Source organism: Glycine max, chromosome 18, assembly GCF_000004515.6.
Source record: "Glycine max cultivar Williams 82 chromosome 18, Glycine_max_v4.0, whole genome shotgun sequence".
Classification (NCBI taxonomy): domain Eukaryota; kingdom Viridiplantae; phylum Streptophyta; class Magnoliopsida; order Fabales; family Fabaceae; genus Glycine; species Glycine max.
Genome location: NC_038254.2, coordinates 55,586,678 through 55,614,676, shown reverse-complemented (window position 1 = coordinate 55,614,676; position 27,999 = coordinate 55,586,678). Strand labels below are relative to the sequence as shown.

General features: G+C 33.1%; 5 protein-coding genes and 1 pseudogene across 10 annotated transcripts; 3 read left to right on the top strand and 3 right to left on the bottom strand.

Moving 5' to 3' along the window:
• Positions 1 to 2,063: 2,063 nt before the first annotated feature.
• On the bottom strand, positions 2,064 to 5,370 carry LOC100806782 (PI-PLC X domain-containing protein At5g67130). Of its 2 annotated transcripts, XM_003551716.5 has the most exons (8): positions 5,120 to 5,370; positions 4,892 to 5,014; positions 3,640 to 3,777; positions 3,428 to 3,526; positions 2,989 to 3,292; positions 2,657 to 2,880; positions 2,468 to 2,554; positions 2,064 to 2,369 (listed from the first exon to the last, which is right to left on the bottom strand). In XM_003551716.5, the coding sequence occupies exons 1-8, from the start codon at positions 5,201 to 5,203 to the stop codon at positions 2,334 to 2,336; spliced, it is 1,095 nt and encodes a 364-aa protein (XP_003551764.1). In that variant the 5' UTR covers positions 5,204 to 5,370; the 3' UTR covers positions 2,064 to 2,333. The 2 variants fall into 2 exon arrangements, with proteins under 2 accessions (XP_003551764.1, XP_025982471.1); XM_026126686.2 differs by having other exon boundaries at positions 2,657 to 3,292.
• Positions 5,371 to 6,389: 1,019 nt separating this feature from the next.
• LOC100806251 (probable serine/threonine-protein kinase PBL7) lies at positions 6,390 to 7,239 on the top strand. Its single transcript, XM_041011857.1, has 3 exons — positions 6,390 to 6,903; positions 6,982 to 7,142; positions 7,231 to 7,239. The coding sequence occupies exons 1-3, from the start codon at positions 6,390 to 6,392 to the stop codon at positions 7,237 to 7,239; spliced, it is 684 nt and encodes a 227-aa protein (XP_040867791.1).
• Positions 7,023 to 10,949, bottom strand: LOC100776336 (isoflavone 7-O-methyltransferase). Its single transcript, XM_003552541.4, has 3 exons — positions 10,074 to 10,949; positions 9,539 to 9,813; positions 7,023 to 7,408 (listed from the first exon to the last, which is right to left on the bottom strand). Exons 1-3 carry the CDS (start codon positions 10,833 to 10,835, stop codon positions 7,297 to 7,299), a joined length of 1,149 nt encoding a protein of 382 aa, XP_003552589.2. The 5' UTR covers positions 10,836 to 10,949; the 3' UTR covers positions 7,023 to 7,296.
• Positions 10,950 to 14,497: 3,548 nt separating this feature from the next.
• LOC100805727 (putative disease resistance protein At1g50180) lies at positions 14,498 to 19,158 on the bottom strand. 3 transcript variants are annotated; one of them, XM_006602885.3, is made up of 3 exons: positions 19,014 to 19,158; positions 17,238 to 18,263; positions 14,498 to 16,249 (listed from the first exon to the last, which is right to left on the bottom strand). In XM_006602885.3, the coding sequence occupies exons 2-3, from the start codon at positions 18,247 to 18,249 to the stop codon at positions 14,502 to 14,504; spliced, it is 2,760 nt and encodes a 919-aa protein (XP_006602948.1). In that variant the 5' UTR covers positions 18,250 to 18,263; positions 19,014 to 19,158; the 3' UTR covers positions 14,498 to 14,501. The 3 variants fall into 3 exon arrangements, with proteins under 3 accessions (XP_006602948.1, XP_006602949.1, XP_006602950.1); XM_006602886.3 differs by having other exon boundaries at positions 17,238 to 18,266; positions 19,014 to 19,129; XM_006602887.4 differs by having other exon boundaries at positions 17,238 to 18,259; positions 19,014 to 19,129.
• A 928-nt stretch (positions 19,159 to 20,086) lies between these two features.
• LOC100775786 (receptor-like protein kinase ANXUR2) lies at positions 20,087 to 24,283 on the top strand (annotated as a pseudogene).
• A 657-nt stretch (positions 24,284 to 24,940) lies between these two features.
• On the top strand, positions 24,941 to 27,241 carry LOC100775244 (receptor-like protein kinase ANXUR2-like). Of its 3 annotated transcripts, none has more exons than XM_006601721.4 (3): positions 24,941 to 25,090; positions 25,970 to 26,639; positions 26,797 to 27,241. In XM_006601721.4, exons 2-3 carry the CDS (start codon positions 25,988 to 25,990, stop codon positions 27,081 to 27,083), a joined length of 939 nt encoding a protein of 312 aa, XP_006601784.1. In that variant the 5' UTR covers positions 24,941 to 25,090; positions 25,970 to 25,987; the 3' UTR covers positions 27,084 to 27,241.
• The last annotated feature ends 758 nt before the right edge of the window (positions 27,242 to 27,999 follow it).

Here is a 27,999-nt window from a genome sequence, read left to right as displayed (position 1 = left end):
GTCCTTAGTAAGACAGAAACAAGCATCTTGTCCTCTTAATTCGGTAAAGGAAGTATTAGATGAAGACAAATTGTTAGGTACAATGTCAATTAATTAATAGATAGGCTATGTTTAAGGAAAATAATTGTTGAGTTAGTTAAAAGTTGAAAGTTAATTAAAATTGAAAAATTAGTTTTAATTATAAAGTTAATTTACTGAATTAAATCAATTTAATAAAATTAATCATTAACTGGCTAATAAATACAATATACATATAATAACATATTTATATTATTGTTAATATATCCTTAACATTTTTAGAAAACATTGTTTTAATTGGGTTTTTAGTTCATTTTGAAAACTTGTTATTTTGTTAGAAGTTATATCAAGAATTAGAAGTTTAAGTAATGTAATAATTAAAATAAATAATTTGATATTAAAGGATAAACTTGAATAAAATAAATACTGTAATGTTACAAGATAAAAATAAAGTAATAATAAGTTGGTCAAACACTTCTAAGTTAAGAACCATATATATTGTAAAAAAAATAAATTATTACCCCGTACTTGTTGAGCATTAATCATGAAATTAATAATAAAATATGGTCAGTTTGAACATAATGCAAGAAGATTCACATGCTTTCATTGGGTGAGTGCTTCAATTGTTTGATAACAGTGGAGCTCCATGGACCATGGTCATCCAATGAGTGGTAGGTGACCACCAACAAAGTAATTAAGCACTCAACTAATTAAGCAATGTGTTCAATTGAGAGATTCTGAAAACACAAAGGAGATCGAGAATATAACTTATAGCAATTGAAAGAGAAATTTATCTCGGTGTTATAATATAGTGATTTAAAGATAGTTCTTGTCAATTTGCATACCAGCTAGGGTCGTCTACGAATAGAAAGAGAGTCAAGACTCAAGGCACATCTCCATAAGAAAATATTTTATATAAAAAATGTTGGAAATGTATTAACTAGAAATTATAGTGGAGTACATTAATAATATTTTCTTAATAAAGTTATTAATTAACTTTTAATCTTTTAATTAATTAATGTTATAGACATATTGCTTAAATCAAAATAAAAATAATAAGATGAAGGTGCCAGGTCGTTTATTATTGAACTAGGCTAGCTATATTCTATCCGCCTACTTCTTATCGCGCATATTTTTTATTTTCATTTTTATTTTTCCGGAAAGGAACCAAACACATGTGAACTCAAAAACTTGGAGTTATGTGCACATGTAAATCTCAATAATGAGTTTTGTCTTGTTTTTTGGTAGGTCTTGAGCTCTACAAGATGATTATGCGTAATAGGCCAATATATATATATATATATATATATATATATATATATATATATATATATATATATATAAATGTCCATGAAAGGCCTCTTAAAGTCTTTCGTTGGGAAAAAAAAAACTTTTAGCTTGAATATGTTAGGTGATGACCATTTGTTATTTGAAATGCAAAACAAACTGGCTTTTGCATGGATTTTAACACTCCGTTTGGTACTGATGTTCACATTTTACCAGTAGAATATAAGTTTAAATTTTTTTACATGAATTTAATAAAGCTTTTAATCGAGTAATATTTTATTTTAGATGTCATGTAGTGAGTTATCAAAAGTTTCTAGCTTGTTAGCTTTTAAAATAATAATAAAAAAAAGATCCTAGCTTATATATTATAGATGTTTAAAATGTTTAAAATATATAACGTTTAAAAACCAAAAAGGTATTAATGAAAAGGAGCTTAACAATTAGTGAACATGCCATAAACTATCATGTTTTAGTGTAAATAAATTTTCTGTCAACTTTTTTAATTATCTTTAGAAGGGAAGTAATTCAAATTTTGAGAGGATTTAAATTATATCGTGTATTAATCGATTTTGTTTGGATATCAAATTTAGAGAATTATTAATATTAAGTAATGATGAGAACTTAATTTTTTTTAAGTAAAATGAAAATATTTCGGTTAAAATATACTTTTGATCATTTTTCTTATTTGTTAAGTAATGGGCCTTTGAATTTAGAAAATTGCTATTTGTATAAGACAAGAAAGTCTGCACGAAGTTTATCCGTGATTTCTGTCAAATTACTAGTAATATTTTTTTAATCACAAATAGCCAATAAAATAAATACTTTTTCATACGAAATAGCACTGCTCTTGAATTTAATACCAAGGTCATTTCGTCAATGTAATGGATGTTCTAATTAATGCTGCCTTGGATTAGAAATCCTTACCAACAAGATCATGACAAGCAATAATGGTTTTAACAACTGAAAATTGACAACAATCTAATGCCTGAATTATTTCCAGATGGTTGGTCTTGTTACTATGATTTTTCCTATGATTGAGAGCAAGCTTCTGATGTTGATCCAGGCTGAAACATTAAAACCAACAGTGTTAGTAGAATTATACACTAACTTAAATGTATAAGTGGGTTTATGCGTTCTAAAAAAGAGGTTAAAATTGCTATACCACGCATGTATGAACATCATCACATCCACATAGTAGCTTTCCATTGAGAGTGTCTACTGCTTGAAACGATCCTCCTCCCTCACTCCTCTGCATAACAACCCCCCATATTATAAGAATATAAAGATATTAAGGGTCAAAATTTGTTGCTTTGGCAACAAAATTTGGAATAAAATTTTCCTAAAATACTACCTTATAATAATCAACAGCAACAAAATTGGCCCACCGGTTGCCAGCAGCACCAAAACAAGTTTGTAGCATGTTAATTAGTTCTCCTGAGTTATCTTCACATGTGATTGGTTTAATTGGAGTTGATCGAAAATAGTTTACCAACACCAAGGATTTGCTTTTGTCGTTAAGGGGAGATGATTCTGCCCTATTTGGACAACTTCCTGCTTTTCTACCACCATCTCCATCTATAAAATTAAAGATAAGAACATGACCAAAGAGTAAGTTGACAAGAGGAAACAAAAATAAATTAATTCTTAAGAATGAAATAGGTTTAATAGATGGTATCCTCTTACACTGATTTTCAACCATGAAATTCCACTGGTAAGCAATGCCTTCACTTTGTTCCTTAGAAGCAATAGAAGTGAACACTAGTAATCTTTGGTTTTTGGCAACCATATCACTCACTAGAGGCCAATCTTGACCATTTCTTGGCATGCTTGTCAATGGAAACCAATACTTCATCAGACCGGCATCAGTGAAGACCTTTGTCAAACCATTTGGTGCATGAACATAATCTTCCAAGATGAGTGTGACAATTTCTGTTGGATTTGCTGATAGAAAAGCTTCAATTTCCTTCAATGTGTCTAGGGCAGGTTCCTACTTGTTAATCACAAGTTAGAATCTAGTACAAGTGATCCATTAATGATTTTTCACATCTTTTACTCCAAAAAAAAGTTCAGAAAGCATACACCAAAAACAAACATATATAATTGAGTGGATGATGTTACATACAAAAGCTGTGAAGTCATGGCATTGGCCTTCAAATGAATGGCATAACCACACATCTCCGTCAAAATCATATGTATCTAGCATTAGTCCACGTACTCCATTCTACAAAATAACCATTGTTGAGACACAAGGGTGACTTAAACATTGTTTATGAGAATCCAAGCATTGATATTTTAAGCTATAATTAATAGACTAATAGTACTGATATAGCATACATTTAGCTGTTGGGTGACACTGTCTTCCTGATTGGTAAAAGTTACTCGTGGCACGCCTGTGTGAGATGGCTCCCCATCAATGGCATAAGCGTTGTGCGTTGTCAAAAATGCATATTTGTTGAATGGCAGAGAATTATTCTATACGGAAAAAAGAAGCAATTAGCAAAGAGATTAAGATCAAACACATCTATTTTCTTACCTCAACATGTAGAAAAAAGAAACAATTCATGCTGGTAATTATTTTCAAAATTATATGGCTTCATAAAACTATAATTGCTTATTGATATAATTTGTTTGTCTTTCTATATATTTCTAAGTAGGCCGTAAGCTTTTAAAAACTGGGTTGGCCCATGATCATTTTGAAGTTTCCGCGACGTTGGGTTACTTTGGTTATGACTTGTTCATAGCTTTGGACAAAATGGGCTGACTTCTCAACTACATATTTGGGATTCAGATTTTTTATTTTTTATTTTTTAATCAAGCATGGTCAATTAAAAAGAATAATGAAGTGGTAACATGAAGAAGGAACACCAAAATTTTGAGTCCCTCTCCATTCTCCAACTTAGGACTTTGGCAATAGTCAATTACAAAACCTCATTATTTCAAGCCACTTCTTTTTACCCTCATGTTTAAACCTGTTACGAAAGCTTCATTACGCTTTGGATAATTTAATAGTAAAGAGTGTAAAGGGAATAAAAAAATACGTAAGATAAATATTTTTCACAATAAAAATAATAATTCAAAGAAATGTATCAACCAAACAAACAATTAATATTCAGATAACGTATAATGGTGAAACTAATCTCGGCCTATCTCACCAAAACAAGAACCATGCAACCTAACCACATGGTTGCTACCTTGTTGGTTTATAGCAATACTAAGAAATCTTGCTAACATTTAGTGCATGTTTGATTTTCTGGTAAAAAAAATACTTTTAATTGAGACAAAAATAATTTTGTCAAAAAATTAAGATCATTATTTTTGTTTTTATCTGTTAGATCTGTATTAGATCACGCATAGTATTTTCAACCACAATCCAAAAATGCACTCTAGTTTTTCATAACTCAATTTGTTTCTCCATTTCTCTCAATACCATCACTTTTTATCTTACAAATCTTTTATGCTTCTCTTTCAATCTTTTCCCTTGTTTTAGAATTGTGAGATGAATAACATTACTCTTTCTAGATATGCCTTTGTCAAACTCTGTTTGTGAAAATTAATTAGGCAAAAAGTAGAGAGATAGATGTCTTACTATGAGCTTGAATTGATTTGTGACAGTAGATCTCACACACCTAGAGCCTAAAAACCCAAATGGACAGGAAAAGCAATAGAGCCCAGTGCCACAATCTCCATCGGACGAGCACTCATCAAGAAGCTAATAAAGTATTATTAGTTTGAAACCAACAAAAACTGAATAAAAGAAGAAAAGGAAACATAACGGTATGATTCGACAAAGTAGTAGTAGAATGGGGATACAAACCTTGCACGTTCCATCAGAACAAGCAGCTGCAACATTGTAAAAAAGTGGAAGAATAACCACAAGCAAGCCCGGAAGAGAACTCATTTGGACAATGATAAAGAAAATAACAACCAAGGAGAATAGAATCACGAAAGGAGGATCTAATTATATATGAATGAATTATCAATGACGGATTTTCTATCTCGATCGGCTGAGAAAACTAAGGAAATTCATAGGAGGCGATCGACTTTGTTCATGGAATATTCCTAGACTTTAACCAAAATAAAGACAAAGCTATTGATACTATGGTGTATAATTACAAGGCTATTTATTTGTCTATTAAAGGATACTTAATTAGAAGAAAATATTAGTCAAAACTTCAAATTTACAATCATTGACCGGATGTATGAATTTAATTGTATTTAATGAAAAATTAAATGTCTAACATTAATATTATTTATTATAAACCAAAATAGTATTGATTGAGTACCAAAATAAATGGCCTTTCAGGATTTTTTTCCTAAGGAAAAAAGACTTCGAATAATTCGAAATTCAGTTTGGAGGTAAATAAAGTTTGTCAAAAAAAAATATTTTTGTGAAAAACAGGTATTATCCAAACTATTTAGTCTTTCTTTCACGTATTAACTATTTGTGAATTGAAGTAAGTGGGTCCAATTATAAAATTAAGAGAAACAAAATATAACAATATTAATAATATTTTTATGTTTTTCTAAAATTGAGGGGGCTGCAGGTCCACCCCTACTTCTCCATACAAATACCACACTGTATTTACCATGTCATTACGAATGAAAATATGACTACCAAAAAACAAACGAACTTAATCGCTTTTCATAGAGTTCTGCATACTACTTTTGCAGAAGTACGTGAATAACGGATCAAACAGACTTGGTTCATTAGGCATTCCAAGGTTGACAATTTGATGCAATGTCGTTCAAAGCTCGGGGTGTAAATAACGTAAATATAATATTATTCCACAAAACGTTACCACGGTGCCAATCGCTGCAAGACCAGGAACCTTAATGACCAAGTCCAAGACTTCATGTGGCTTAGTCTATACTCTAATTGACACAAAGACCAAGACTCAGCAACATGCATGGAAGATTTTCTATGTACACAATAAAAAATTTCAAATAACGCGTGACCAATTCCAAAACCATGGCTTTAGTTAGCAAATAACTGTAGTTAGCAATTTAAGGGCAATCTTACGCACGTATAATAGTCCATTACATATGGTTTATTTATGCCTTAGACTTCTTCAATCATTGCACAAATGGGTCTTTTTCCACTTTTGTCGTGTTTCTCTATCAATGATCCAGGGGAAAACAGACTACTCGGGACAACAACCTTCAACATCCTGGAAGAACTTTGCACCCACTTTTCACTTGCAGAGATAAAGTCAGCAGTGAGAAACATCAAGAAACCTTCGGTGATTGGAGAAGATTCATTCGGGGTTGTGTACAAAGGTTATCTGAAAAAAGGTGCTACCACTGTTGCAATTAAGTGGTTCAGGAAGGGTTCTCTTTCTGGTCTCTCAGAGTCTCAGTTGAAGAACGAGGTTCTCTTCCTTTGTCAGCTCCACCACCCCAACATCATGCCTTTAATTGGATTTTGCATTGAAAGAGACCACCCCCATCTGATTCTTGTCCATGAATACATGCTTAACGGTGCCCTCAGTGATCACCTTCATCCTAAAAGCAATCACAAAGTTGATCCACTACCGTGGAAAAGGAGGCTTCAAATTTGCATTGGTGTTGCACGTGGATTGCACTATCTACACACAGGAGGCAAGTGTTCTGTCATACACAATTTTTTCAAAACATGTTACATCCTTTTGGACCAAATCTGGGAGCCTAAAATTTCAGGCTTGTTGTTGTCCAAAAGGGGAAGTATTGATGTCGCAAATTCATCTCTTGTTGCTAGAAACCATGACACTTTCGCATATTGTGATCCTGAGTATTTGGCAACCGGCATCTTGACTGTGAAATCAAACGTGTTTTCATTTGGGGTGGTTCTATTGGAAGTGGTGAGTGCAAAGCAGGGGAAAGATTTGTTTTTGGAACGTAATCGACTTATGAATGATGAACCGAAATATTCGCTGGAGTTGCAAACAGAAAAAATAGTTGATCCGTTTATTAAGTCCAGAATTGCTCCAGATTGTTGGAAAGCGTTCGTTGACATTACTGAGAGGTGTTTGCATAAGCAGGGAATGGAACGACCAAACATGGGCGAAGTGGAGATGCAACTTGAGCTTGCGCTTCAATTGCAGGAGGAAGCAGAAACCTAGATTGACTGCAATGTTGATTTTGAGCAAACTGTTTTAATACAAAGATGAACGATCCTAATATGATGTTAATGGAAGTCCTAATTAACGTTTATGAATATATTGACTTATGTATTAATCTGAGTTATATATAATTTGGAAGTAGATGAATCTAGAATTATTTGAAGATCAATAATAGACATGTAAAAATTTAGAAGTGTTTTATATTCAGAAAAGTATAAAAAATATCAAGATGTGGGTTTTAATATTCAAAAAGATCTTAAAATTAAGTCTAGAGTTCTCTAACTCTATCTATATATCTCATGTACTTGGCATTTAGGATTAAGAAAAGTTTGAGTTTCATTTTAGAAAACACTTTTCTTGCGTGGTATCAGAGCCCTATAATCACTAATAGAATAATCGGCCTAATTCATCCCTACGTTTTCTCAGTTAAAACACCAGATAAAGGTAGTTAGCAAAAGGCAGCATTTGTAACGTTGTTTTTTGGGATAATATTTTACTGGTAACTTGTGGTCATTATAATATGTCATACTCTTGTTATACACAATTATATTTAACTCTTATATGCTACCTACCGGTGAGCTTGTCCTCAATTATTTTGAAATCAATTTGTCTAGGCTACAAAACTATGTTGCTCAAAGTCACTGATGATTACACAAGAAGTGAAATGTTTATTTATGATTTAGATTGTAACTCTGCTTTTATTTCTCATGTGACTAACCTTCTGAGTGAGGTCATTGTCAATCACGTTGTATGTTGATGAATCATAGCATCTCCGCCAGTTGCGTGATGAGTTTCTTAATATGAAGAAACGGGTTTTTGAAGAAATTGTGTATTAGAGATAATCTATCTAGAAGGAACCATTCCTTCAAAATAAAATGAGTTCCTTATATAAGAAACGGGTTCTTAACATTAAAAAACTATTATCCAACATCAGTCACCTTCAACAATTCACCCATGTACAAAAAAGAGGAAAAATAATTGCAAAAAGAAGAAAAATGAACAAATATAAAAAAATACAAAGGGGAAAAGGAATATTAAATAAATATGAAAAAATCCCATGTCGTCATCAGCGACAGTGGTGGTTCATTGACTGACGATGGTTCTGCAAGCGAGCGGCGATGATGGCTCGAAAGGGAGTTGAGGTCACGCAAGAGAGTGACGTTGGTGGCTCAACAGGTGGCGGTGAAGGGTGGTTACGAAATGAAAAAGAAGAAAAATGAGAAAAAAAATAAGAAGAAGAAGGAAAATGAGAAAGAAGAAGAAGTCATTGAGAAAAATAAAGGAGGGTGATTTTTTTGTTTTTAAAAGAAAAAATGAAGTTGGAAGGGTGGGAAGGGGAAGGAAGATTCTGGAGTTGGACGGGAAAGGGGGAAAGGCAAGTGTGGGGAAGGGGAAGGTTCTCATTGGAAAAGAAGAGGGGTGAAGAAGTGGAAAAGACAACATGGAAAAGGGAAGGTTATAGAGTGAAAAATTCAAGTGGAGTAGTTGAAAAAAAAATGAAAAATAGTGACAATAAAAAGTGCAGAATTAGAGTAAAATAAAAAATTAAATTAATTATTTTATTATAATAATAATTAAGTTATAATAAAAAAAATTATTAAATGTGTCGATTTTTTTATGATTATTATGGTTTCTTGTGATTTTTTGGGTTAGAGTAAAAATTTGTATGAGTTTTTTATAAATGATATGATACCGTGAGATCAAAAAAAGATAATTAAGAAATCCAAAACTTGGGCCGAGATGCTCTTACGAGTTGAAGAAAGAAATAGAATAATCAATTCTCGCAAACCAAATTCAATTGATGTGAATTTCTTTCTCACGAGTTAAAGAAAGAAGTAGAATAATCTCTGTAGGTCGTCAATCTGAATCCATTGATTCACAAAACCCTGAGTATTGCTGCAAAAGCATTGGTGAATTTTTGGAGTGAGAGTGAGGCAAAGAGACAGAGAGAGGAACCCCAACAGATTTTATTATCCTATGCCTTTGCTCCACACTAGTTCTTCCATATTCATAAGTTTTAAAACTAATATCAAATACATATTACTACAACATCATTCAGTTCATAACATGAAACTAATAATTAAATAAATCAACACATAATTGTCTAAGGATAGATCTCAATAAGAGACAAATACCCGGTCAAGGGAGATATTTTGTAGTCTTGGAGCCCGGCTTCCATGAAGAGTTTGTTCCATTCTTCTTCATTTCTCTCTTTTCCATTGAATGCACATGCCATGCTTACATCCCAAAGGAGCTTTAGTTCAGTAATTTTTTGCTCATCTTGTTTTTCGTTAATGACCATATCTATGACAATTATTTTTCCTCTTTTGCCATTATTTGAAGAAATAGCTTCTTTACAATTCTCTAATATCTTTCTGCAATCTTTATCAGCCCAATCATGAAGAATCCACTACAAGAATAACAGATAGAACAAGTTTAGAATGGTGTCCATAACTTTATGTGAGAAGTGAACTATATATATGGTATGAAATAAACAAATTTACAAAACTTAAGATGAGTTGGTTGGTTAAGGGAGAAGAAAAGAGGAGAAAAGTCGCGGGTTCGATCTTCTCAACTATAAAAAATTAACATTCTAGCAAACCAACGTATGCCAATAAAAAAAAAAAGTTAATTAACAAGTCCTCTGGATCATTGTTTACATATACATACCTTAAGCAGAACAGCATCAGCCTTAGGAATAGTTTTGAACATGTCCCCAGCAACATATGTCAAATTGTTGTTTCCTGACAAGTTCTCCACAACCCGAGGACGGTCAAGAACAACGCATTTCAAGTCAGGAAATGCCTCACTGATCATCTTGGCAGTGGCTCCAGTTCCACCACCAACGTCCACAATGGATTCCAGTCCCTCAAACACCAACTTGCAATCTCTCAATGCCAAGTTACTCACTTGAGAATCTCTAGTCATTGCCTCATTGAATAACTCATTGTATGAAGGGTTTTTGTTAAGAAAATCCCACAAACTACAGCCTAAGGAGATATCAAACACTGAGAGATCTTCCTCATAAACCCACTTCTTCATTTGATGGAATGAAGCTGAGAGAGTTGGGTCAAGCACTTTCTCAACCATTGGAGTTAAACAAAGCTCACTGCTTTTGACAAGTAGCTCTGAAGCAGCAGTGAGAGCATAAGATTCTTTTTCAAGATGGATTCTTAGTCTTTCAAAGAATCCATGGTGTGCAAGGTAGCGCATGAGACTTTGCACGTGACCAACTCTAGCTGGTGGAACATTCAGAATTGACACCAACTCAGAAAGAGTAATGGGTTGGCCATGCTTGTGGATTATGTCTGGTATGCCAAGCTCAATAATCGATTTGAGACACATGGAATCTAGGAAGGCAAACATGCATCTGTATAAGATAGCTTGTCCTTGGAAGATCTCAGTTGCTTTTCGGCCATTGCTTGAAGCCATAGTTGCTTGTAAATTTTTGTTGTGTTTTGTGTTGTTTCAGAATTTGCTGCTGCCCTTTATAAAAAAGTTTCACTAACACCCTAAACTGGCCACTTTGGAATTCTAATACTACTATAAATCTACCACCTATTCCTTCATGAAATTAATGTACGTATAACGTTCCTAAATACAACGACTATTTATAATTGAAGACATATATACGAAAAATAATTAAATAAAAACAGTAGCATACATAGGCACATTAAATTCATTAGAATTACCATATACATATGAAATAAATAATAGCATTTAAAATCCCATTAATACATTGGAGTGGTGCGGACAATGGCGAAGCTTGAAAACAATACTTGGAGGAGTCAAAATAATTAAAAGTCTAATGTATTAATTAAATATAATAGTCTTGATAATTATGTATTTTAAGTATTTAGTTACATTATTCAAATTACATTTTTTTTCATAAAGTTTGGGGGGCACGCCTCCCTCGGCCATAACTATGCTATGCTCCGCCCCCCGGCGGACATTAGAGTGATTGCAAATAATTTTATATATAAAGATTCTCTACAAAGCACAGCACAGCAAAAGAAGTGCCAATTAATGTAGATCATCAAATAGAGTACGTATGTAAAAACTGAGAAGAAGAACATGTCGGTGCTTCCCTCGAAAAACAATAACATGTCCCTTCCCACACATATTACACGATCACCAGTGCATCATACCCATGACATGTGTGGCACTAACCTAGCAACTCCACAATACAAATTGTCCACTTGGTGATTCATTTGGAAAACTTGTTATTTTGTTAGAAGTTATATTACAAATTAGAAGTTTAAGTAATGTAATAATTAAAATAAATAATTTAATATTAAAGGATAAACTTGAATAAAATAAATACTGAAATGTTACAAGAGTCTAAATATATAATTTTATAAAAATGTTTAAGATAAAAATAGAGTAAGTAATAATAAGTTGGTCAAACACTTCTAAGTTAAGATAAAAATAGAGTAAGTAATAATAAGTGTGGCACTAACCTAACAACTCCACAATACAAATTGTCCACTTGGTGATTCAAGGAAAGTTATTAAGGCCACTTGGATGTGCTTTGTTAGCCACGGGTCGGGAGACAAAACTGATTGGAGTACTATTATTGATGTACTAGTGTTTTTGGGAGGGGCCTATGTACTTTTACGTACTTTTTTCCAAGACGGTGTATTATTTGCTTAACAATTATATTAATACATTCCATTTATCTACTCTTCCCAACAAATGAATAAGAATTACTAGCTAGTAATACATAATTTCTGTTAATGCTATTTTGTTGAACACTTTTAGTAATACTGATCTAGGAGGGATCATGCAAATGTGTAAGAATAATTTTATCTCTTTTCAAATTTTAATTTGGATTAAGTTTTATTAGGAGACAAGTGAATTGTTTTGTTCGTGTTTTAATCAGGAAGACACAATTTTATGACGGTTACCAGATATTTGAGCATATATATATATATATATATATATATGAGATTGGATAACATGAGATCTCATGTTATCTCACAGGTGAACCCCAAAATCAGAAGCCTATAATACTTACCTCCCTACAAGAAACTGTGCTGCAAAATCAAGAGCCTTCAACCAAAATTAATTAATTGTAATGTAAATCTTACAATTGAACCAATTATGCGTCATTTTCAATCTATTATTCACGTTTAGAAGCACACACAAATTGAGGGTATAATAGTATTTTTTATTTTATTCAATTTTTCCTCTCATTTCATTCAAATCAAACAACTTTACTACTTAGTTTTCACTCAATTTCTCTTGAAGCCAGCAACTCAACATTCAATTTTATTTCCACTCTATTTTTATTTTTCTAATCATTTTTATTTTATTTTTATCTACTCTATTTTTTCCTCACAACCAAACAAAGCACAGGTTAGTTACATGAAACGAAAAATTTACTATAAGAAAAATTATTCACTTAAATATGTTTTTTATTTCTCAATTTAGAATCAATTTTTTTGTCCTCTAAACTTAAAAAAAAATTTAGTCTCTCCAAATTAGAAATGTCTACTTTAGGCAATATTAAGTAAAACTATTTTATAAGCTAGCAGTGTATAAGTTATAAACTAGAGCTGAACAATTAAAAGTTACTTAAAAACTTATAGGTAATGATTAAAGTGTTTGATAAAATAACTAATAAATTAATTGATAAATATTAAATGACGTAAAAAGATACATATTTAATATTTTTAATATTTAAATTTATTTCTTATAATTTATCGTCTTAAAAAATAGAATAATAATTTTCTTAATTTGATTATTTTACTCGTATTATTTAAAATCAAAATTTTCATTTTTTTAAGAATTAAATCATTTATCAAAATTATACTGTTTAAAATTATTTTTTTAGCATTTAAATACTTTCCTCTGAAACAAGCATTTAAATACTTTATTAATAATATTATTTTAAAAAAATTATGAAGTTGATATGATTAAGTAAATAATTGTAAAGTTAATAGATTCAAAAGATTTCTAATATTAAAAAATATTATAATGATAACAATTGTCTAATTAACTATCATATAAATATAAAAAAAATTGTTAAATTAGATAAGAGGATTTTTCTAGACAAAAAATAACATTTTTAAATTTAATATAAAGATAAAATAGGATTTTGAATAAAATAATAAGAATAAAATAGAAAACAATGGAAAAACTAATAACTTTTATTTTTCATACTTCAAATATCTTATAAAAATAAACTAAGTTATTCAAAAATTCTTACCGGAGGGCGAGCCCTGGTGCAGCGGTAAAGTTGTGCCTTGGTGGTCATGGGTTCGAATCCGGAAACAGCCTCTTTGCATATGCAAGGGTAAGGCTGCGTACAACATCCCTCCCCCATACCTTCGCATAGCGAAGAGCCTCCGGGCAATGGGATACGAAGAAATTCAAAATTCTTACCAAACTTAAAGATCCTCAGAAGTCTTTAGGGAACAACACGCAGTTCAAAAGTCCAAGATATCACTCCCCCCGCGAGAATGATAAAGATAATAATGAAAACATTATTATATGTCTATCATATCCACGATTCACTATATATTCATCCATAGAAGATCAGGTAATCTTTATTATTTCCTTAAATAAGAGGGGTTTTCTCACTAAATATGAGTTACAAGCTAGTTTCGCATTACACTCGGAAAATCTATTCTAAAAACAATCTTGCAAATATAAAAGCATATTAAATAAGTGTATCTGAATCCATCAAGACACAATGCAAAGTACGAACATAGAGGCCCACCAAATGGATGGGATATGCTTCTGGAAGTTAAGGGTTTACATGGAACCTTAGCTTCTGGAAGCACGAGAGGAGAGGATATTGCTTCACTGCAAAAGTACAAAAAATTGTAAGCAGAAATTATTGTGTAAACAACTCATAACAAATAACTTATTCCTTTTTCATTGAATAATAGAAAACAATACTCTAAAAGTTCAAAGAGCATAATCAATAATCATTGGAGAACAGCAGTGCCCTACTTATTATTTGTTTGTCAGTAATGAGATCATCCAACTACATAAAAGACAGACGAACATACATAACAGAAATCTAATAAGAAAGAAATTTGAGAAAGAAAGTCACTTCAACATGAAATTTAATCTTTTCAACTTACATCCTTAGTTCAAAAATACAATAGATGGCACATGTTGGACTTTGTGGTAATCCTCCCCAGCAGTTCCAAGCCTGGTCTTGAATGATTTAGGCATCCATCTGATTTCTAGCTCCCGAAGAGTAGTGATAAATTTTAGTCCATCAGGAACCGTCTTTAAATTGTTGCAATCAGATATGCTCAATCGGTAAAGATTGGGCATGGCTTGATCCTCTATTGTCCACTGATGTAAATTAGGCAAGCCGCGAAGTACTAAAACCTTCAGTTGAGGAAAACCATTTGGTGAGCATGCCATTTTCTTTCCAACAAACATATCCCACCCATTTAGAAACTTCAAGTTAGGAAGCTTCTCTAATGTTACCATTGGGTCTTCCACAAGTCTACAGCCCCATAAAGTCAACTTTGAAAGCTGTGGAGGAAACAGTGAGGCTGCTGGCAGCCTTTCCATCCGCCCTTCGACCTGCAATTTTCGGAGGAAAGGACAGCCCAGCACCAATTTTTCAACATCTACTACATTTTCAGGGAAGGAAAGCATGTCAGTCCTTAAAGACAAGGATAGAAGGCAATCCAACCTTTTATTAGGGGGACTGAAACTTTCACTAAATTTTTGAAAATGTCTAGGGTCATTCAGTACTAACTTTCTGAGTTTTTTCAGCTTCAATAGATCTTTTACATCACATTTGCTGGCAGGAAAATTTACTAATGTCTGTAAATTGGTCAAATTTTCTAGTTGCAGGTTGTTAGTAACATTCCCACACCAATTTGGAAGATATAGATGCCTCAACCGTTTCAACTTACATATTACATTTGGAATTTCCACGGTTGAATCCCAGCTCACTTTATTGACAGTTTGCAAATTTAGGAATTGCAAATTCTCCAAATTTCCCAAGGAAGATGGCAGTATTTGTATGCGAGTCCTTTTCAGACTCAGAAACTTCAACCATAAAAGATTTCCCACTTCTTTAGGCAATGACTGTCCCTTCAGCCCCTTAATTCCTTCAAGATCTAGAACTCTAAGTAATTTGAACTCGACAAAAACACCTTTCACTAGGTCCCAATTTTCCATCCTACACTTCTTGTCGTGAAAAAATACAAGGGACCTGAGGTGTTCATTCACTTGCTTGTCCTGTGGAATCAATTGATCAACACGTTGATCCAAGAAGACAGCAAGCCTACGAACTTCATCAATTCGTCTTGCATCTGATAAATTAGATGAAGAAGCAACATCAATGGTACTATTTTGTTGTGATCCATTAATAATGTAAAGAAAATTTTCTTTTCTGGCCTTTGACAAACACAGATCACGCATTAAATCATGGAGCCTACAGGTTTTAATCCTACCAGTAGACCCCATCTGACCAACTTGAACCATGCAGCGGCTAATTAAGTTACCTAGGTAGCGTTCTGCAACATCCTCCATTGTCTCATCCCGTTCAGTCTCATATTGAGATGAAACAACACCTTCTGCTACCCATAGCTGAATTAGTTTAGTTCTTGGTATCTCAGAGTCTTCAGGGAATTGACTTAAATAGAGAAAACATGGTTTCAGTTGACAAGGCAAGTCCTGGTAACTTAAATCCAAGACTTCCTCTACTTTTCGCTTTTCACGTACCTCTCCTCCTATTGTAGCCCAGTCACTAACTCTCTCCTTTGTAGCCAAAAGCCCTCCAAGAACAATGATAGTCAAAGGCAGACCAGCACACTTTGCAACCATTTCTCTGCCTAATCTTATAAACTCATCAGAAACCGTGGATTCTGCATAAGTCATATGCTAATTATCACATTAACACAAAATGGTACCATAAACAAGCATACAGAAATTCTTTCATATAGATATATGAATAAAAACAAGACGAGAAGTTTTTACACATTTCCATGTTTCCATACAATATATGCAGAAGCTTATACAGATACAACTTTGAATTGAACAATAATTATTACTCAGTAAATTAGAAAATAATTTAAAATATATAAATAAAATAAAAATAGTTTTAAATTAAATAGAATTTAAAATAAATTAAATCATCTATCTGCACTACGTGGGGGTGATATCTAATTTCATATGCAAGCAGGGCAACCTTATGTTTTCTCAACACTAATTCCCTTTGTTTTTCAGATTACAACATATGGCCTTAACATGGTTTTTCTATTCCTTAGACACCTGAACTATCACTTATTACAGCCAATTAAACTACAAAGCATAAAATCAACTTATGGCCCATTTATTTATGCTTTTTAAAAGAGAAAAAGCATTATAAAAACTTCGTACCCCATTGCCCAGAGGCTCTTCGCTATGCGAAGGTATGGGGGAGGGATATTGTACGCAGCCTTACCCTTGCATATGCAAAGAGGCTGTTTCCGGATTCGAACCCATGACCAACAAGTCACCAAGGCACAACTTCACCGCTGCACCAGGGCTCGCCCTCAGAAAAACTTCGTACCCCATTGCCCAGAGGCTCTTCGCTATGCGAAGGTATGGGGGAGGGATATTGTACGCAGCCTTACCGCTGCACCAAAGCACTATATTTACTTAAAAATATATGCTTAAAATAATTTATAAGAAGTATGTGAATTCTTCAAAAGATAAAAGAAAGTGCTTTTCTCACTTTCTTCTGGTGATCACATAACTGATAAATATGAAAGATAAATGAGAGACTTGGGGAATTAGAGATGAAATAATGAAACAAATTATATGGAAATTTCTAGTTAAATAAGTTTGCTCACTGAAGACATTTCTAGGTACCTGGGTTATCTTGTCTTGGAAAAGCTTTTTTCTTAAACAATGCCCAACTGTCCTCTGGATTTAAGCAACTTGGTTCGTGGAGCAAGCCTTCAGGATCTACATGCAATGAAATGTCTTTATTGCGGGATGTAAAAACTATCTTACTCCTTGTATTTTGTGATGGAAAGGCAGGACTTAACATGTCCCATGCCTCATTGCTCCATATGTCATCCAGGATTATCAAACACTTTTTATCTTGCTGAACTTTAAACAACTTCCTTGCCAGTTCATCATCTGTCATATTCTTAATCTCATCCCTTTCCTCTTTGGTAGGAGAAATAAGCTTCAGTAAAATTCCCTCCCAAACATCTCTTTTCTTGCATTTCTGAGATATATATGCCCAAGCAAAACCATCAAAGTTTCGCCTAATAGCATTGTAATGGTAAATGCTTTTGGCAAGTGTAGTTTTACCAAGACCACCCATTCCACAAATATAAACAAATTGACAATGATGATTTTCATTTAATAGCCATTCCACCACTTTGTCTATGTCCTTATCTAAGCCAACAATGAACTCTTCAACTATGTGAGAATAAGACCATCGCAATTGTCTTTGCACCTCAGATACCTCTTCATTGTCTTCTGTTGCAATAAAACCATAGTTTTGTAGGCTTCTTGTGAGGTCATCAATTCGAGAATTTATTGATGTGAGCTCAGTGCCAACTTTGTGAAGATGTTTAGTTTTGGTGAGTGGATTTTTAGTTCCAATACTTATGCCTAATGCAACCTTAATAGCATATATTTCTATCACATCCTCTGCATCATAGGCTAGTTTTCTCACCTCTGAAATATAATTCTTTATAGTATCATTTTTATCCTGCTTTCTCTCAGCATCTCTTAGGAAGCATTGCATCCTCTTTAGTTCATTTTGCATCCTTTTGACTTTGTCACTCACCCCAATTAACAATCTGGCCTCTTCCGTAAGTAGGTCGTGAAGCCTTTCAACTGCAAAGGACACAACTGCCTCAACCATCTTGATTTTTCTGTCTACTTCAAGAACAAAATCATGAGTTAAAACTTCTATCTTCTTCACATATATGCCAAGCATTACATTGAGTCTGATACTTCACTCTTGTAAAAATTAGCCTACTATTTTACAACTAAAATAGATGAATATAATTCCTTTCTATACAGGTGATATATGAAATTATGAATGTGTATCGATTAGTTAAACTTTCACATGATTTTGACTCTAATACTTAAACACTTGGCAATCAAATAAACATTTTCCTAATTCTTCCCCCATTTTCCATTTCAAATTGCAAAAGGGGGATTAAAAACAAAACTGGGAAAAATTAAAATATTTAAAGTTCAAGTACAAAAACAGGCTAAGATTGGAAAGGATAAACTTAATGTCGAAAAGCAGCAAGAAGAAGAAGAAAACAGGGAAAAGGATCTTGAAAGAAGTTGAACTTTGTATAAAAAGATAAATCTATAGTATATTTCACCGATCCATGTTTCAGAAACCATAAAAATCTAGTTTTTGGTGTACTTTTGTGCCTAGTTACTTCAACTATTACAAGTAAAAATCCCTACACTATCTGAAGCAGAGCGGGGTTGACTTCATATGAAGCATGATTCTAAAGCTAGGAATTTGTTGTAAGCATAAATTTAAACCCGGAAAGTATAAAAGGGAAACTAGATATAGAATCAATTTATAGGAGCATAATTAACTAGATCCAGTAAATAATAAACATATCATGGAACACAGAAAGAGATTAGAAGAAAAAACACCACCTTCAATTCAGTTCAGTACAGAATTTGAAGTCCTTATGGTCAACCTCTTGTTCACCCAAATGTGAGGTTCTGCAACTGAGACACTCTTGTGATGCTCCATTGAAGATATTTTATTACATATATAATATATATAAGAGATGTTAGGAAGACAATAATTGCGTCTGCAAACTGCTTGTGTTTTTTTCCTTAAAAAATATATTTCGATTACAATTTACTTTAAAATAAAATAACTTATAAGAAAAATAGTTAACAGTAAAATTTATATAAAATATTTCAATTTAAAATTAACTTTAGACTCGTAACTAATTTTTTAATATAAAACTAAACATAGAAATATTTATTTAAAATTACATTGATTAATATTTTAATATGGTTTTAGAAGAGTCGACAAGAATCTAAATATAATTAAAGTACAAAAAAAGTATTAAATGAACTGTGTTAGAAAGCATCACACTAACATTCTTTATATAATAATTTAATAAGTAATGATAATTTTAAAAATATTATTTCAACTTGTCTAATGTTAAGTTAGGTTTTAGTAAATAACTTCAATAGTACTTATTTAATAAATATTTTATCACATAAGAATTTATGTTGTAAACTTAATCATAAGATTTAGTAAAATAAATTTAAAAAAGGTTATAAAATTATAAACCATTTTTGTTTATAAGATCTGATAAGTTCTTTTTAAACTATGGAGACATGTTCTATGGATGCTATGAGTCACCTTTTGGATACTTGGATCATATGCACTGTGCACACATACTTCCAAAAAAAACAATCATTAGTATACCTTCAAAGTTGAGCATAGCTAGCCAAATTATCACTGCTTCCTTTATCTGATGTACAGAATTTATCTCTGATTGAATAAAATCCAGAGTTTTTAATCAGAAAAAAATAATTACGTTCAAAGAAAATAAGCACAAGAAGCAGCATCATTTCACCGAAAACTGTTGCGTGGCATGTTAAATTGTTAATAGCTCAACTCTTTTATTTTTTTTGGAATAAAAGGTTTATGTCCTGTCATATATATAGGCCGTGGCTAAAATAAAATTATCTGAACTCAACACTTGGACAGGATAATTGTGAAGAACCGGATAAGACAAGATACAGAAGCAACAGAATTTTGAAGCATTGTGTCTGCCTTGCCTTCATCTCCAGGTTCTCAACCTATGAAATCTTATGTGGTATTCAATATCGATCTCTATGAACTGATTGTATTTTATTATTTTGGGTGTCTATTTTTCTTTGTTTTTATGTTAGTTTTACATCACATATGCAACATAGAAGATTAGATGGCCTGGTGTCTACTTTAAATTTAGTCTAGTTGTATAAACCTTGCGTCTGTGTAACAGTGTAAGTCCGTATAGAAATAATCCCCCAAACAAAAGTTTGGTACCAACTAGTGTTTACTTTTAGCCTCGTCCTCTGTTTACTATAGTCCTATTCTATTCTGGATCTATAGCAGTTCAGGAACAATCAACATTTCAGAACATACAATGTTTAATTACTAGCTGGTAATAATCTAGTTCATATAAATTAAAAACTGGATGCTGATTAACAAAGCATGTAAAATTAAATTGCAAAAGACTATACAACAGCTAGTTGATTTTATGCACTAATTTAAGTTCATTTATTTTAACCAAATTTTAATTGTTGTCGTAAAGAAAAAAATGATAAAAAAAAAAAAACAAATTCAATTTGGTTGCTTCATGAGGGACGACAATAAAGTTCCACATGTAGTAAATAAAGAGAAGTTAAAGTATAATATAAGCATAAAGGAGTTAAATCTAATTGACACCTATTCCGTCAAACCACATTCCTTGAACTACAAACTGTAGTGATGAAGTTTGTACACATGAACGGGTAGTCTATAAATTACTCCTAATTTGTAAATTCATCATTATAATCCTCATACATTAGAGTCAAAATTAGATAGCCATATATAAGGAATCTCCCAAAGGAAAGTGCGTTCTATTGTATTTAATTTCGATTCCAAAAGATGAGAATTCGTGTTCATGATCAATTTAATTAAGTTCAGATAAAGCTAGCTATCAAGAAATGAAACTTGAATCTTATTGTGATTGAAAACAAAACAGGCATCTAAAATTGGGATACATGTTCAAAACTTGAATCATATCAAATATTTGAGCTTCTGCTGTTCAAAGCATATAAGTTCACCAATACCAACAGCTTTAAAGTTCGTATTTCCCACAAAGCTCAATCTTTTCGTTAAAACCCCTTCAGAATTAGACCTAATGCTCTAATCTCTGAGTTCCACTATGATCAACCCAAGCCAAATAAAGTCGTGTTCAAATAGTTTAGCATTTTAGTTAGTCTTAACTCACTTTATCACTGGACACCGTATGCAAACCCAAACCCATATACCTAGTTATATACACATACCTCCTAAAGTGTATGATTTTTTTTTCTTAAAGTAGGGACTTCTAATTTACCTTCAATGAAAATAAGCACAAGAATCACTAGTATTTCACCGCCACACCAAACCAGACTATATAAAGTTGGCCTAAAAAGAATCAAGCCCAATTTGGCCCAGCCTAAAGGCCAAACAGAGTAGGCTAAACACTGTTAGGTCCATTTGGTCCGATATTATTTATTATTTTTTCCTTTTAAAATAAGTGTAAATTTAAGCAAACAAATGAATAGGTCAATTTGATCCGGTCAAAAGCTGGACCAGCTCGTTTTCATCATTGTCATGACGAGCCTGGTCAGCATATTTGACAATTCTACCAAAAACTGTTACATGTTAGTAGTTCAACTATTTTTATTTTCCAAATTAAAGATGCAATTTCAGGACACGTAACCTTAAAAGGCTCTGTCTGATCAAACCGTAGCTCAACTCTTTGATCAGCTTATTGAGAAAAGAAACACAAAAAACTAAAACGCAAGATTAAATTTTTTGACACTGGCGTAAAACAAGACAGTGGGAGAGGAACTTGAGTGCAGTGTATATTTATGTACAATAAACCATACATTTACACTTATTGCTTCAAAGTTCAAACCACTGTCCTGAAACCATAAAAGGCAGTAATGAAGTTTGTACATATGAATGGTACTCTATGACTTACTCTTAATTTGCAAATTCATAATTGTAATCCTCATACACTAAAGTCTAAATTAGATACCCATAAATCATCCCCCAAAGAAGGTACGTTCTATTGTTCTTAGTTTTGGTTCCAAAATGAGTATCCATGTTCGTGATGTATTTACGTTCAGATATAGATAACTATTAAGACTGAAAGTTGAATCTTATTTTGATTGAAAACAAAACAGGTATCTGAAATTGGGAAAATGTTTATCAAATATCTGAGCTTCTGCTGTTCGAAGCATACAAGTTCATCTCAGCGACAGTATCCAACTGTGATAGAAGAGCTACGTCATCAATTTCTGTTGGCTGATCTTAGGAAATCAACCAACAACTTCGATGAAAACCAAATAGTTGGAAGTGGAGCCCTTAGTATTGTAATCCTCATACACTAAAGTCTAAATTAGATACCCATAAATCATCCCCCAAAGGAGGTACGTTCTAATGTTTTTAGTTTTGGTTCCAAAAGATGAGTATTCATGTTCATGGTGTATTTAAGTTCAAACAAAAATCAGCTATGAAGAAAATAAATTTTTTATTCTGTTGAATGAAAGTTGAATATAATTGTGATTAAAAACAAAACAGGTATCTAAAATTGGGACAATGTTTATCAAATATTTGAGCTTCTGCTGTTCGAAGCATACAAGTTCATCTCAGCGACAATATCCGACTGTGATAGAAGAGTTATGCCATCAATATTCACTGGCCGATCTTAGGAAATCAACAAACAAGTTTAATGAAAAACAAATAATTGGAAATGCAAGCTTTGGTACTGTATATAAAGGTTCTCTCCAACACAACGGTGTTAGTGAGTATACAGTTGCAATGAACACCAACAAAGCACTTAAGCAGTTCAAGAACGAAATTGAGTTGCTCTGCCAGCTTCGGCATCCTAATTTGGTCCATCTATTAGGATTTTGTAATGACAGAAAAAAAGATTACTGTATATGAGTACATGGCCAATGGATCTCTCCATGATTGCTTATACTATAGTGATGTGAAAAAGGAACCACTAACGTGGAAGCAAAGGCTAAAGATATGCATAGGAGCAGCACGAGGACTACACTACCTTCACACAGGAACCAAAAGAACCATCTTTCATCGTGACGTAACACCATATAACATTCTTTTGGATAGCAACATGGTGGCCATATCAAAAGATGGCTTTCTAGGTATTTACTTTTCTTTTGCTGTTAGTTTACCGAAAAGAATTTTACTGAATATTTCAACTGATACTTTCACTTATAGGTACATATGGTTATGTAGCTCCTGAGATTTCAGAAAACAATACATTAACAGAAAAATGCGACGTTTACTCCTTTGGCGTAGTTCTATTAGAAGTGATATGCAAAGACAAGCTAAAAGATGTTGCGAAGAGGCAGAAGCATCCAGTTGAGGAGAATATTGATCCAAATCTCAAAGGAAAGATTGCACCAGAGTGTTGGGAAGTATTTATGGATATCACAGAAAGATGCTTGAAGTTTGATCCAAATGAGAGACCAGCAATGGGTGAAGTGGAGGTGCAACTTGAGCTTGCTCTGTCACTGCAGGAAGAAGCAGATATAAGAAATACTTGTGATGATTATAACCTATTATCTATGACCATTATTAATTAATCCTCAACCAGAATAGGTACCATCTTTAGCTGGAAACGGAACTGATGGATTATGGAACTTCCTAGGTTGTCTCAATGATAATTGATAACAGTTCAACAGATTGTTCAATCACAGTAAAGCAGATGAATGGGAAATCATGGGAAAAGATTAATTTTTAGTTCAAGAATGAAATTGAGTTATTTGCCAGTATGACCAATGCATTTTTTTTGTTTCTCTAGTAAGATTTTATGGCCCCAAAGACAAGAAGATTGTTGTGACTTGTGAATGAAAACACTGGCACTGCCAATGGATCTCTCCATAATTGCCTAAACTGTCATGATATGAAAATGGAATAACTTTTGTGGGTACATAGGCTAAAAGATCTTCAATACATTCAGACAGGAGCAAGCCACCAATATCCTGCAACATCTTAGCCCCGTTAGTGGTTGCACAGAAAACAAATTAAATCCCAAGTAATCATAAAATAATAATTGATGCTAAAAAAGTAAATGGTTCCTAAAAAAAAAATACTCCGTCTGTGGTCTGGTTTGATAACTTGCAAACCCCAACCCGTGTAACCGACTGGTTAAACAAATTAAATCAAATAAATGCGCTTTAAATGATTTTAATTAGTCCTAACTCCTAACCTACTTGTTAAATTCCCCCACACCTCATAAAGTGTATGGAATTTTTTACAATTTATTGTTTTTCTTAAACTATTCCACTAAAAACTCTTACATGTTGTTTTTGGATTTATGCATTCGATCTGGATCAAAGTTGTGAAACTCAATCGGTTTTGGAGAAACCCAATGACCCGAATGAGTTTGAGAGACAGGATGCACCACATTGCAACTTTGGAAAATTTTAAAAACAAAAGTGAGATTTTTGTCTAGAAAGGTCCCTTAAGTTACTAAAATGTTAACTTGCCACTAGACCAGTGTATATTATTAGGTAATTGATGACAAAAATAATATTTATACTATATTGTTAAAAAATTCTATACTATTAGAGTAAGAAATATGAATTAATCCCATTTTACTAGTTATATTATAATATATTTTTTTAATATATAATAAGCTATTCATCATATGGACCTCTGATCCAATGTCTAGATCAGATTTATGATGGGATGATTTTTATAACATTGGTTAATGGCATACTAGTAGGCAGACTCTTTTATCCCAAATAAAAGATGGAATTTCAGGACACGTACCCTTAAAAGGTTCTGTTCTGTCTGGTCATAAAGTGGGCGGTGGCAATATTAAATTATCTGAACTCAACTCAACTAACTCTGACAAGCTTATTGAGAGCCGAACGAGATAAAGAAGCAACAGAATATTTTTGAAGCTTTGTTTCTGCCTTGCCTTTATATCCAGGTTCCCAAATCCCAACCTTTAAAATCTTATGTGATATTCAAGATATTCTCTACTTCTATAAACAGGCAATCTCCCATTCAACTGTTTTTTTTCTCTATTTTTTTAGGTATCTATGTTGCTACGTCTACAATTCATATATTCGCTTGATCGCAACTGTACACTCGTACATATGAAATTTTCTTTCTATTTTTTTTCCATTAAATGGATGGATGGCATATTGGCATACCACTTTTACTGATATAAGGGATATGAAGTTGTATCTATGAATTTATCATCGCTCTTGGCATAACAAATGATTTTGATTGTAATACGCAAAATATGAGAATGAAAGAAACACTTCCCTTATCTTTTCTATATTTTCCATTTTGAAATGAAACACAGGGAAATACGAAATCAAAACTTGGTTTTTAATACTTGTGGTACAGAGGCGGGCTTAGATTGAAAAGGAAAGTGTTAGAACTATGAAAACAAGAAAGTGAGAGAGGATCTTGAGTGCAGTGTATGTTTGTGTACAATAAACCACACATTTACGCCTATTCCTTCAAAGCACTTCCCAGAAACCATAAATTGCACCAAAGAAATTTTTACTTACTCTAAAACTTTGTAAATTCATATTTACAAATTACTCCAAAAGATGTTCTGTTGTTTGTAAATTAGAAGTGCTTCACATTTACGCCTTTGCTTATATTTGAGGGGAAAAATCGAGTTTTGTCACTTATAATAGAGAACAAAGGGAGTAATAAGAGCAAGTTAGAAGTATGTTATATTGTTTTTAGTTTTGGTTCTAAAAGATGAATATTCATGTTCATGATGCATTTAAGTTCAGTATTCAAGCTCATGAATGAAAGTTAAATCTTGTTCTGATTGCAAATGAAACAGATATCTAAAATTGGGATAATGCTTATTAAATATTTGGGCTTCTGCTGGTCGAAGCATGCAAGTTCATGTCAGAGGCAATATCCAACGGTGATAGAAGAGCTGTGCCATCAATTTTCATTGGCCGATATTAAGGAATCAACCAAAAAATTTGATGAAGACCAAATAATTGGAACTGGAGATTTTTGTATTGTATATAAAGGTTTTCTCCAAAACAATGGTGTTACTGATGATACAGTTGTAATCAAGCGAATACGTGGGAGCGGTGAGAAAGAGCTTAAGCAGTTCAAGAACGAAATTGAGTTGCTCTGCCAGCTTCGTCATCCAAATTTGATCACTCTATTAGGATTTTGTGTCCACAAAGACGAGAAGATTGTGGTATATGAGCACATGGCCAATGGATCTCTCCATGATCGACTATACTGTAGTGATGTGAAAAAGGAACCACTAACATGGAAGCATAGGCTAAAGATATGCATAGGAGCAGCACATGGACTACACTACCTTCACACAGGTGCCAAGCGAACCATCTTTCATCGTGACATAACACCTTATAAAATTCTTTTGGATAGAAACATGGTGGCCAAACTCGCGGATTTTCGGCTTTCCTTAAAAGGACCGCATTATGCATCAAAGCCAAAACCCAAGACAATATCAAAAGACGGCTTTATAGGTATTTATTTTTGTTTTGTTGTTAGTTTACTGAAAATAAATTTACTGAATAGTTTAACTGATACTTTCACTTATAGGTACATATGGTTATGTAGCTCCTGAGATTTCAGAAAACAATACATTAACAGAAAAATGCGATGTTTACTCCTTTGGTGTAGTGCTACTAGAAGTAGTATGCAAAGACAAGCTTAAAAATGTTGACAAGAGGCAGAAGCACCCTGTTGAGGAGAATATTGATCCGAATCTCAAAGGCAAGATTGCACCAGAGTGTTGGGAAGTATTTATTGATATCACAGAAAGATGCTTGAAGTTTGATCCAGATGAGCGGCCGGCAATGGGTGAAGTGGAGGTGCAACTTGAGCTTGCTCTGTCATTGCAGGAAGAAGCAGATATGAGAAATACTTGTGATGATTATATCCTATTATCTATGACCATTATTAATTAGTCCTACTCCTCAACCAGAATAGGCACCATCTTAGGCTGAAAACAAAACTGATGGGTGATGGAACTACCAAGGTTGTCTCAATGATAACAGTAGATCAAATGAATGGGATATCATGGGAAAACATTTTAAGTTTAAGAATGGAAATGAGTTATTTGCCAGCTTCGCCACTCTGATGCATATTTTTTTCTCTCTAGTATGATTTTGTGACTGTAACATCCCAATTTTTCGTAAATAAATTTAAAAAGCTTTTTAGTAAAAAATAAATAAATAAATAAATATAGAGCAAATAATAGGCTGAGTATCCTAGGTATCCTTTTGGCCTCATTTTCGTTTTTCCCCTTCTCCTCTCAAAACCCTTTCTTTTTCCCGCAGCCCACCAAACCAGTCTCAGAAAAACGACGATCTCGAACTCGTTCAGCGTTGGATCGTCGTGAAATTTGAGTATCATGTTCGCAACACAATTCCGAGCATTCTCACCGTTGGGAATTTCGATATCATGTCTGAACTGAGAGAAACACCCTTCGCATTGTAGCCTTTTTCTTTTCCGCAGAAACCCAGAGCTGTCTTGGTAAAACTACGATCCCGGTTTCGTTAACCGTTGGATTATTGTGAAATTTGGATATGTTGTTCGAAATTCAATTCCGCACGCTTCTACCGTTGGGATTTGCGAGATAATATTCGTGGAGGGAGAAAAAGGAATCGTATGAAGACAGTACAAGTGGAGGTTCCAATCTCTTCTCCGTCTCTCTGACGTTTGGGAATTCTATCGGAGCAGGCGGATGAATGATTGAAAGAATTTTCGGGAACCATTAGAGATGTTGCTATGGCTGGCTGAAGACACGTGAGCCCACTTAGAGGTAAGGGATGAGTTTATTGCAACTGGGGATTAGAATGAACATGTGTAGGTATCCTTAGA

What these genes read in the sequence shown, in the direction of transcription:
- LOC100806782 (XM_026126686.2), bottom strand. Translation starts at nt 5,203, where the DNA reads ATGAGTTCTCTTCCGGGCTTGCTTGTGGTTATTCTTCCACTTTTTTAC. An exon ending in GTTCTGATGGAACGTGCAAG is followed by an intron (nt 5,015 to 5,119) that starts GTTTGTATCCCC and finishes ATACTTTATTAG; the next exon opens with CTTCTTGATGAGTGCTCGTC. An exon ending in CAAATCAATTCAAGCTCATA is followed by an intron (nt 3,778 to 4,891) that starts GTAAGACATCTA and finishes TTTTCCGTATAG; the next exon opens with AATAATTCTCTGCCATTCAA.
- LOC100806251 (XM_041011857.1), top strand. Translation starts at nt 6,390, where the DNA reads ATGGGTCTTTTTCCACTTTTGTCGTGTTTCTCTATCAATGATCCAGGG. An exon ending in GCACTATCTACACACAGGAG is followed by an intron (nt 6,904 to 6,981) that starts GCAAGTGTTCTG and finishes CTAAAATTTCAG; the next exon opens with GCTTGTTGTTGTCCAAAAGG.
- LOC100776336 (XM_003552541.4), bottom strand. Translation starts at nt 10,835, where the DNA reads ATGGCTTCAAGCAATGGCCGAAAAGCAACTGAGATCTTCCAAGGACAA. An exon ending in CTGATGCTGTTCTGCTTAAG is followed by an intron (nt 9,814 to 10,073) that starts GTATGTATATGT and finishes TTATTCTTGTAG; the next exon opens with TGGATTCTTCATGATTGGGC. An exon ending in AAAATATCTCCCTTGACCGG is followed by an intron (nt 7,409 to 9,538) that starts GTATTTGTCTCT and finishes TCAACATTGCAG; the next exon opens with TCAATCTAGGTTTCTGCTTC.
- LOC100805727 (XM_006602885.3), bottom strand. Translation starts at nt 18,249, where the DNA reads ATGGTTGAGGCAGTTGTGTCCTTTGCAGTTGAAAGGCTTCACGACCTA. An exon ending in TCCAAGACAAGATAACCCAG is followed by an intron (nt 16,250 to 17,237) that starts GTACCTAGAAAT and finishes TGACTTATGCAG; the next exon opens with AATCCACGGTTTCTGATGAG.
- LOC100775244 (XM_041011597.1), top strand. Translation starts at nt 25,988, where the DNA reads ATGCTTATTAAATATTTGGGCTTCTGCTGGTCGAAGCATGCAAGTTCA. An exon ending in ATCAAAAGACGGCTTTATAG is followed by an intron (nt 26,640 to 26,715) that starts GTATTTATTTTT and finishes TTTCACTTATAG; the next exon opens with GTACATATGGTTATGTAGCT.